Source organism: Camellia sinensis, chromosome 10 (genome assembly GCF_055761805.1).
Source record: "Camellia sinensis isolate YWXY chromosome 10, ASM5576180v1, whole genome shotgun sequence".
Taxonomy (NCBI): domain Eukaryota; kingdom Viridiplantae; phylum Streptophyta; class Magnoliopsida; order Ericales; family Theaceae; genus Camellia; species Camellia sinensis.
Window position 1 is genome coordinate 117,741,741 of NC_138970.1, and position 11,507 is coordinate 117,753,247.

General features: G+C 33.1%; 1 protein-coding gene and 1 non-coding gene across 2 annotated transcripts; both read right to left on the bottom strand.

The window, feature by feature from the left end:
* Positions 1 to 632: 632 nt before the first annotated feature.
* On the bottom strand, positions 633 to 1,451 carry LOC145800648 (uncharacterized). Its single transcript, XM_082890366.1, has one exon. The coding sequence runs from the start codon at positions 1,449 to 1,451 to the stop codon at positions 633 to 635; it is 819 nt and encodes a 272-aa protein (XP_082746492.1).
* A 7,769-nt stretch (positions 1,452 to 9,220) lies between these two features.
* Positions 9,221 to 9,337, bottom strand: LOC145801802 (U5 spliceosomal RNA). The gene has a single exon (XR_014343453.1). It is a non-coding gene; the product is annotated as a U5 spliceosomal RNA (small nuclear RNA).
* Positions 9,338 to 11,507: the final 2,170 nt, after the last annotated feature.

The window sequence follows — 11,507 nt, forward strand, 5'->3', positions numbered from 1 at the left end:
TGAGGTTGTTCCTGTGGATAGTGGCGTTCCTTAAGGATGTAGAGTCCAGAGCATTCCTCAGCATTGCCACTCGTCTTCCCCGAATCCAAATCCTGAAATTCACAATGAGTGGAGAAAAAATTAGTAACACACCTCTTTTCCTTAGTGAGTTTACTAATTGACAATAAATTACAGTCCAAGTCAGGAACAAGGAGAACAGAGTTGAGAATAAGATTCCTAGACAGCACAACTGAACCTATACCAGCAACCTTTGATAGTGAACCATCTGCTATTCGGACCGTTAAATTATTTTGACATGAGCTATATGTATCAAAAATTGTTGCATCTCCCGTCATATGATCAGATGCTCCTGAGTCCACAATCCAAGGTTTTTTACGTTTCTTACCAACAGTAAAGGCGTTCAAAGAATTACCTTTGTGAGCCAAGGTTCCGGATCCAATGATGTGGTTGGAAGACGAACCAGATTGTGACTGTAGTAGTTTCTGGAGCATCTCCATTTGCTCCTTGGTGAAAGGGCTTGCTTCAGGTTGTGGTGATCGTTCATTTGTACCTACATGATTACCTCGTCCTTCTTTCTCAAGAGGCTGACGTGGCTTCCAATCTGCTGGCTTTCCATGAATCTTCCAGCAAGTTTATCTCGAGTGACCCGGCTTTCTACAATGATCACACCAAGGCCTACCTCCTTTATTTTTCTGACGGTTGTCAATAGGAGCGAATTGAGTCTTAAGAGCCGAGCTTTCTGCCATATTCAGTTGTTGATGGGATCCCATCATGAGTTTTTTCCGGCTTTCTTCGCGACGGACTTCAGAGAATGCCTCTCTAAGGCTAGGTAGCGGTTTTACTCCCATAATTCTTCCTCTGATTTCATCAAGATTTGTGTTTAATCCTAACAAGAATGTAAACACACGCTTCCCTTCGACAATCTTTTTATACAACAAACCATCAGCAACACACTGCCAGTTATGAACCTCAAACGTATCAAGTTGACGCCATAGACGAGTAAGGGTATTGAAATATTCAGTTACCGTAAGATTGTCTTGACGTAAATCGTGGAGGGAGCTTTCAAGCTGGATGATTTCAGATGTGTTTTCCTTGTCTGAAAACGTTTCTTTTGCCATGTCCCAGATCTCTTTGGCAGTATCAAATGACAGAAAATTTTCGCCAATGTCAGTGGTCATAGAGTTGACGAGCCACGACATGACCATGTTATTTTCAGCTATCCACCTTTTGTAGGTTGATGCTGTGGTTTCTGGTAGTGCTGAGGCTCCGGTGATGTAGTCGTCTTTCTCCTTTCCCCGTATAAACATTAATATGGATTGAGACCATTGCAAATAATTTTGCCCATTCAGTTTATGGGCGGTGATCGGAAGATGAGAGGTTTCCATTTGATGAGAGGATAAAGATGATGAGATGATAATATCAGAAGAAGAGGGGGATGAGTCGATAGCCATTCCAAAAGCTGGACCGTATTTAGGCATGAAATAGAAGAATAGATTTGAGTACAAGAGAGAGACAACAAAAAAAAATATTGATGATGAGACAGGATTACACCTGCTCTGATACCATGAAATAAATATTGAGAGAGAGAGTGATTGAAAGAGCTAATACACTCTGTGATTCAATTGTCTATTAAACATGAAGAGAAGGCTCCATTATATAGGAGAGCTAATACAACATCATTATGATACTACATTATGAAAGCAAACATATAAAAATACAAAGTAGCCGAAAGTTGAAGGCACTAGCCGAAAGTTGAAGGCACTACCTAAAGCACTACAATAAATCATCTGATGGAGAAGCACTACCTATTAAATATATATTAATGATATAAGCATGCAGCTGGTTTTATTACATTAACAAATAGCTTGCTTGATTTCCAATAAACCTAATTCCATATTTCTTGATACAAGGCACCCTGTCACAAACCAACTCAATTCTCATTAATCAAATTTTAATATGGATTAAATTATAGCTCCAAAAATCTCAATTATATAAAGCTTATATACAGAATACTTTAAACCAAAATCATATTTTCCTATATAAAAATTCTGAAAGAATAGTATTTTTCGTGTTATTTTTTTACCTTCGGAAGACAAAGAGCACGATTCCAGCATGATATTGAGTAATTTTCAAGAAAGCAGGCTCGGACAAGTCGAAGAGAACAAGTGCTGCAATTGCAAAAAAGAATTGGTTAGTGGCCATTGGATGTTTTTGAAGACTCCTTCAGATAGGTCTTGTGTGTAAGGTGGTGGTGTTGTATGAGGCTTATGCCGAGGGAGGTGAAGATGGTGGCTATTTATAAGAGAAGTGAATCAGAGAGAGAGAGAGGATTCAAAGTAAACAAAGAAGGAAATCAATCTGTTTTCTATAACTTCCCAATCTGTTTTCTATCACCTTATAGTTAGTAATATTAGATTTTTTGAACATTTTTGTGCAACTGCTAATGTCAATTTTGTTTTTCTATTTTTTTTCTCATTAATACTAAGTATATTATCTCTCTCTGTTCAAGATGCCTGAAGGAGTTGCTAAAGAGCTAGATAAGATTCAAGCTGCGTTTTTGTGGGGTGGATCGGTGATTAACAGCAAGATACATATGGTTAAATGGTCCGAAGTCACTCGGAGTGTTATTAAAGGAGGGTTAGGCATCAAGAGTCTTAGGGATGTTAATGCTTGCTTGCTCCTTAAATGGTGGTGGAGGTTTGGAGGTGATGAGAATTTGTTGTGGAAGAAAGTTTTATGTGGGAAATATAACATCCAAGGCAGCAAGTGGTACCCAAATACAGAAGCCTCCCAGATGCATTCCAGGTTATGGAAGGATATACTCTCTGTGGCAGCTTCTAGACCTGGCCTGCATACCTTCTTTATCAGCAATACTTTCATATCGGTTGGTAATGGGGATAGAACTCTCTTTTGGGAGGATAAGTGGGCTAGTGCTAGGTGTTTAAAAGAGGATTTTCCTCGACTATATCGTATCTCCCCTGATAAGCTGAAAACAGTTAAGCAAGTGATTGATTTAAGAAGGAGTTTATACGATTGGGAGGAATGCTTTACTAGAGTACTCCGAGATTGGGAAAAGGAAGAGGTGTTTTGTTTGTTTAATTTGGTAAGTAACAACCGTGAATTGAGGGCTGATAAGGTTGATGGGTTTTGTTGGGGGGCTGAAAACTCGAACTGCTTCAGCGTCTCAGCTGCATATAAGTGGTGTGAGAATAGTTTAGTCTCTAATGACTATGGTACTATCTCCAAGATGATATGGCAGAATGTTGCGACTCCTAGAGCAAAAGCTTTTGTGTGGCTAGCTTGGAGGCAAAGGTTAAAAACGTCATCTTTCCTTCAACGGATTGGTGTTATTCCAGGTACTGCTAATATCCAATGTGTGTTTTGTAAAGCTGAAGTAGAGGCTGTCAATCATGTTCTGTTGTGGTGTCCTTTTGTTTGGAGGGTGTGGGCTGATATACTTCTCTGGTGGGGATCTCAGTGGGTTATGCCGGCAACAGTGGATGGAGTTTTAAAGTTTTGGGCCGGATTTTCAGGTAATAGTTTTGAGAGAAAAGTCTGGAATGTGTTGCCTATAGCTTCCTTATGGTCTATTTGGAAACACAGGAATGAGGTGTTGTTCTCTGATAGACAACCAGATCTACATGGTCTATGTGATTTAATTAAATCCAGGACTGCTATGTGGGTTAGGGCTGCGGACCCGAAGTTGCCTTTTTCTGTTAATGAGTTCTTGTTTAACCTACAACAAATTAAGTTTTGTCGAAGAGGGATAGGTTGATGATCTTCTCTTCTATTGGAGACAGATCAGGGGTGGAAATTAGTGTTTGGAATCTGATTTACATATGCTTGTATGTCTGCTGATTTGTCTGCCTGCTGAATTGTCTTTAAGCTGTTGAATTGTCTGTCTGCTGGTGCTATCTGCTCTAAGCTGCTGCAGTGGGCTGAAATATGCTGGTTAATCTGTTGGTCCTGTTTCGGTTGAAGCTCTGGTAGCAGTGTATTCGAAGCAAATTTTGGATTTGAATACTGCAGTGTTAATCTGGTGAATGCTGATTGCTTGAGAAATTAGGTGTATGCTGGTAGTGGAGTGGAGTGGAGTGGACGGTGTTGATTGCATTCAGCTGGGCTGGTTTGTACAGAGGAGGAGGAAGCAGAATTAGGTGTAGGCTGGCTTTAATTTTGCTTGTTCATAGTGGGTTACTGCTGGTATACTCCTACAAATATCTCTTGCATATTGTTTTGGTTGTTATTCTATCAGATCTCACAAAGATGTGTGGTTGCAGCATGGTTGTCATTCCTCTGGTTTTGCTGGAGGGTCTCACTCCTCAGCATTGGTGCAGATGTGTCTAACCAATCTGTTTTTCTGGTTTTTTCTCTGTTTTTGTTTGTTCGTTGGTTCCTCACCAACTAGGAGGTTGGAGCTTGTTTTAGCTCCAAGCTCCTCTTTATTGATGTAAATTTTCCTCTTCCATCAATAAAGTTTGTTTCCCGATCAAAAAAAAAAAAATACTAAGTATATAACCGTTGGAACTGTTTGAAGTTACATGAATAACTTTTTGTAACTGAAGAGGTTGATATATATATATATATATATATATGTAATATATTTACTCATTTTAATAAGGAAAATTTATCATCTTTTAATATGTATTATATGATATTGTGATTTTTTCTTAAAAATCGCAACAAATACTAGGTAAGTCATCATTTTTTCATAATTACCAAACAAATGAGTCAGTATATCTTATCCATAATTTTTTTATTATGTAATATAAGCACGTGTGTATATATACGAGCAATATATTTTAGAGAAAAAAAAAATAGACATAATTTTTTGCTTTAAATATGTTCATGTTAATTTTTTTTGAACAATAGTTTTAGACTTCACTTAATTTACTTATCTTTATTTCATAGCCTCTCAAATGGAGAATGTGAAAATTATTATTATTTTTAAATTTTTTTATGTTAGTGCGTTAGATAATTAAATGAATCATCAACATGACATTTTAATTTTTTTTTTTTTTTTTTTTAGGTTCAAGCTATTTAAGACACATCAAAATTTACTTTTTTTTTAACTATAAAATCAAAATTAAAATAATATTTGAGCATGTTGTTTGATAAGACCAAAAGCACAAATTTCATTGTTACTATTTAGATATTTAACTCTACATGTTCAATAATTAAAATTTTCATTATTATTATTTACACTTCAAATTAAATTTTTGTAGTATAATTCATGTTATTCTTAATTTTTTAGGTTCTTACTTAGATTTAATTTTTAAAAATTAAATGTATGAGAAATATCATCATATTGAAGAAAACTAACACTTTCATGATGTGTATTTTTATAATTTAATAAATTTTCATTGAGACTTTGAGCCTCAATGACTCAACAACATTTTGTTTTATATAATAAAACCATGACTTAAATGACTTTTAAAATGTTGTGATATTAACTAAAGAGCCACATGTATGTCAATATTTCATAAATTGAAGAAAAAATAATGTTTTTCTATATATAATAGTAAATATAGATTTAATCGGAATAGCATCAAAGCAAGTCTTTGGCTCAATTTCTAATCTAAAATGAGTAATGTTTGGAATTATTAAAAAAAAAAAAATCCATGAAATTTTTTTTCATCTTTTGAATAGTGTATGGCATTTTATTATATGTGTAATTTAAATATGAAAAATCGTAATGAAGTATTTTATAATATTTTTTTATAATTCCTAACATTACTCATCTAAAATTATGTCAAATCATTTTATTGGTGAAGGCATAACTCATAGATAATAACTATTTTTTTTAAAAAAAAAAATTATTTTTATTTTTAAAGATTGGGAAGAAAATTTTCATTGCAAAAACTGATAAAAGATCAAATCAATTTGGTACAACGGTATCACAAGATTTCAAAAAGAAATAAACAATTTTCATAGAAGAAATGATCCAAACCTCCATAAAGGAGGAGAAAAGGCTCCCATAAGGGAGAGAAACAAACCTCTACACATGGAGGATTAATACATCACCAAACTAAAAATTAAGAAAACCACAAAAAAGAAAAAAAAAAAGAAAAAAAGAAACAAACGAAAAACATATCCAAGTCACTACTGAACTCATCAAAAACTCCATTGCTTTGCAGCCTTTCACTTGGAATCTGAAGACTTGACATCTGTTGATTAAGACAGAACATTGATGTTGAGGTGGTCGTCTAGTGTAAAACAAATGCATTATTTAGTGTTAGCCTTCGGATTGTTAAAAGATTTGAAATCAGATCTTAACGTTTTGAGTTCGAAGGTAGAAAAAGTAAGACAATAATGCCCAGACTAAAGAGGTAAACATCATATTTAGATTACGAAAATGATCGAAATAAGGGGGTGGGATATCGGAGAGGTGGGGGGGATCCACTTCTGTCTCCCTCTCCCCATATAGAAAAATTTAGAGAGAAAAGTATGAGTCATTTAGGGTTTATGGAAGACTGCATATTTTATATGACATAAACTAATTCATGGATAAGAACTTTAGGCTAGGCTTGATTTATTATTATTATTTTTTTTTTGTTTTTATTTTTATTTTTTTTGTTGACCAAACTATTTGGATTGGACAAACGACATGGTTATCATTAAAAGATTAAGTTTAGTTATAACTTACTTGAACAATAGTTTCGTATCTACCTAACATTTTAATTTTTTTTTTTATTTTGTTAAGTTATGTATAATTCATACTTAAAATAATTTCCATAAATTTTTAAAATAAATAATGTTAGGATGATCGTGTTTTGATACTATATTTGATGTTATGTAACATGTCACCTTATGATACATTAACCACATGGTTAGTATTTAAGACACCACCAGATTGTACCAAATGTGATTGTCATAGCATTACTAAAATTTCATTTTTGACTTTTAAAATTTAAAGAATTTTTAATTTTCTTTTTTTTTTTTTTTTGATTTTTCATCTAAACATTTTCAAATGAGATGTGGTTAAAATATAAATAAGATTTTGTTTTGGAATTTATATTAAATGGTCATCAAAATTTCAATGAAAGTTGCAAATCAATGATATTTTTGCACAAAATATTTGCAAATGTTTGAAAAGTTTATAACTTTAATTATTAAAAGTGATAAAGTTTATCATTAATTTTTAATTTTTTTTAAACTTACACTGAAGTGCAATTTTCTCAAATTTGAATGTAATATAGATGGACCAATGGTTTCATGCCACATATATTTTTTTAACTTTTGAAAATAAAAATTTTAATGAGATGTAATTTAAATATAACTAAGATTCTGTTGTGGACTTTATATTTAAATGTTTAAAATTTTTCAATATAATTGGATGGGCCAATAGTTATGTCTCATATATATCTTAACTTCTAAAAAATAAAAAATAAAAATAAAGATTTAAAATTGTGATTGATTTTCCTTAACAATGTCATAAATTATATATATATATATATATTTTAATTCCACAGATCAAGGAATTTGAAAGGTAAGAAGTAAGGAATTTGAACTATATTACCATAATAATCAAAGAGTCAATAATCGATAATTACAATTTATGACAATGGAAAGGCCAAAAATTTTATGACACATATTTTTATATTTTGTTAATTCAAAAGTCGAGAAAAAAAAATGGATTAAGAGTTTTGAATTAATATACGTATAAACGTTTTTGCTTATATAATAGTATAGATTACTCCTTCGGTATACACCCCTTATAAGATTTGTATCATATGCATCTTATTACGTTTTTTAGTATATATTACTTTTTTTTTGGACAAATATTACCTAGTTTCTAGTAGAGTTATGACGATTTATTTATTTATTTTTACATGTGAATCTACACATTTTTGTGGTAATGTTACCCATTTTGTGATTAAAAAATGTTTCAATGAAAAAATGTGTAACCTTACTATAAAAATGAATAATATTACCACAAAATACATATTATGGATCATAAATTGTCATAACTCTAGCACAAGATTATGTAACATTTGTCACATAATGTGTAACATATACTAAAAAAATATGTAACAATGTGTATATGATACACTTTTTTAGGGTATTTACCCAAGGAATTTTTTAAAATCAGAGATTTTTATGTGTTAAACTTAGAATTTTGATTTGTGCAAAAATTAAATTTTTTGATTAAGAATTTTTATATTTTATGTTTAAAAGATGAGAAGTTGTTAGGATGAATTGTAAAAGCGGTAAATTATGCAAATAGTTTCTGTAATTTATATGATTTGTCAATTTGATCCTTATTGTTTCAATTTGCTCGGTTTTTCCTTAATTTAACGAATTGTGTCGTATTAATCCAATAAATAACAGTTGTTAGGTTTGATAGACGAAAAGTCAAACGATGTATCAATTTAGTCTCTGTAGTTTACACGACGTGTCAATTTGGTCTCTACTGTTTTAATTTGTTCGATTTTGACAGGGACCAAATTGACATGTTGTGCCTTGCGGGCTCCTGCCAAAATTTGGGCCGGGTTAGGCTAGGTTACGGACCAAAAAATTAAATTAAACCTAGGCCTAGGCCCAAGGGGTATTCGGGCTTTCACCGACCGGGCCTCGAATCAGACCGGTGGACCTGGGCTAGGGCTTGGGCAAGCTTGAACAACTTTTTTAGTTTTTTTATATTTTTCTACCAAAATTTTATTAATTTTCACTAAAAAATGCACTGGGCCTCGGGCGGGGCCAGTCTTCAAAATGATGGCCCAGACCCAGGCCCAGGCCCAGGCCCAGTCTCGGGCTAGGCTCAGGCCCGAGCCTAAACGGGCTGCAGACCATTTTTACACTCCTATATGATGGAGACTTGTTTTGATTGTACATGATTGCTGGGATGTCCAATAAAACTAGAGAAATTATAATTCAACATATTTTCAATAAAAAATTGCAAAGAGATTGAAAATTTTATATTTTTAATTATTAAAATTGATAAAATTTATCATTAATTTGTAATTATTTTTTTACAATTACACTCGTCTATAATTTTTTCATAAAACTATCACAAGTACTTTGAAATTAACAAAAAAAATTGTTCTTTAAAAAAATATGAAACACCAATTTTTTTTTAACACAGATGGGAATTAAATAATTTTGAAAGAATCTAACAAAAGACAAAATATAATGAGGGACCACCCTATCTTAGCTAAATACACAAATTCTTGGCAAACTCAAAACACAAAAAAAATTCTTTTATAAATTATTAGAGGTCAATCCCAATTGAGAAGAACCTCTCCAAAAATAGGCCTATGCCACTATTTGCAGTGAGCACATGGTATTTTTTAGTAAAAGGCGAAAGAATAACTCGTTTTGTGCTTACTGTGTGGTTGTGTGCTTTTTGCATTGCTCAAACAATATCTTATACAAAACTAGATGGAAGGGGTTCTTTCTTCACAACCAATGTGGGAATCTTCATAACCATTTGCACTTACATTCTTATTTGTTGTTCAAATGATCAAATCTCAATCTTTAACCCCAAAATGCTTAGTTTATGGATAGAATAGTTAAATAATAGTGGGATTTTCTTGTATTTGATGATCAATGATCATACATGCAGTTATGGGAAATAAGATGTATAGCTTTAGGAAAAACCATCCACTACACTTCTAATCCAGTACTACAATTTTCTGTTTAGTTTACTAAAATTAAAGTAGAATAGAATAGAATGATCATTTTTTAATGTTCATATGAAATTATCATTCTCATATGTACAATAATCAAATCATCCCAACTTAAACGAAAAGCCTCCATCCACAGGTATTCAAGAGATATATCAATTAAGCACTTAGCCTCATGGTAAATATGTTTGACATGGCAATAGTACGCATGCAATATGTTAAAGCAAAACCATTAAACCTAGCACTCCAAGGCAAGCCAAAGAAAATAAAAATAAGTAGAAAAATGCATGATCCTAAGCAATGTAACATGACTAATGCAACGCATATAAAATGCAATTAATAGGCTCGGCTACTAGTATGTTGTGAGGACCGGTCATGTTATTCATGTGTTCCACTTTGTTTAACCTTGGTTTAACAATTGTTATAGTGTTGGATTGTTGTTTTGGTTTGACCGTTGGATTGTTGTTTTGAAAGCTCTTTCTCAAAAATCTTCATTCTTATTTATTGCTATGCCGAGTTTCACGTGTTGCGGAAGGTGCGGGTTGGATCTAGAGTACCCGGGGATTGAGTTGGAAATTTTCTGGGTGGGCCTTGTGCCGCATGTGCGGGAGAGAGGCCGCACGTGCGGGAAATATGAGAGTTTCTGGATTGCACTCTGCTTAAAAGGCAGGTGTGGGAGAGTGCCGTACACGGGGGGATCAATGCTGCACGTGCAGGAAGCATGCTCCGCATGTGCGGGGGCAAGTGCCGCACGTGCGGGACAGGCTGAGTCTGAAAAACTCAATTTTTCTTTCTTTTTGGGCTGTGTGTGTATCACTTTTTACACATCTCTCTCTCTCTAAAAATCATTTCCTCTCCCTTCTCTCTATATTTCCTTCACTAAATCTCCTAAAACATTTGATCTCTTGCAATCCATTAGGATTTTGACCCAACATTCTTCACTAATATTGGAGAGCTAAGCTTGGAATTCACTTTGTGCGGTGGAGATCGAAGTTCTACACCTTTGATCTTAGGGTTTCGTCTCATCTCTTCAACAAAATTAAGGTAGGGACTTCTTTGAGTTATATATACATATTTTTGCAAGGTTGATGTTGATTTTGGGGTTTTCTTGAAGATATTATGAAGGTTTTGATTTTTGGCTCAAGAATGTAGGGATTTTCAAAAGTGGATTTTAAAATCTCAATTCTTTCTAAGTTAATCCTCGAGGGTTTCACTTTCATTGTGTGAGAAAAGATGTTTTGTGTGTGTGTCCTTTTGAAAAGGTGAAGAGATACCTAAGCTAAGCCAAAGACCTAAATTCATGGAATTTTTGATATGGGTTGAGGGTTTGTAAAACTAATCAATTTTTTGTTATGTCACAATGGAAGAATAGAATGGAAAATATCTTTTGCCATTGAAGAAATGATGAAATTCATGGAATGTGTGAAATATGGAGATGGAAATTTGTAGTTGAAATTGTAGATAAAGTTATGAAGTAACAAATTGTTGGTTTAATACGAAATGTGAAAGTATTTATTTGTTTACGAATTTAAACAAAATTATGGGTATCATGCTAGATAATGTTGAAAGAGGAGTGGAAAGTTTGATTATGATGAATTATCGTTGAGAGATTTGATGATGGAGAAATTTTGTGTAGTGATGATGATTATTGCAATGCATATTCATTTAATTGATTATTACAAGATTATTATTTAACTTTGGCATATATTGTATTGGCATTGCTAATATTACATTGTTGCAAGTTTTGAGTTGAGATTTGAAAACATTTACATTGAGAAAGAAATGTTGTGGAATGAAATTATTGAAATGTTTTGGGGTAAATACGTTGGTAAGCCCAAATAGGAGGTGTAGATGAAATTGATTAAGTTGGCCTGAGTGTCC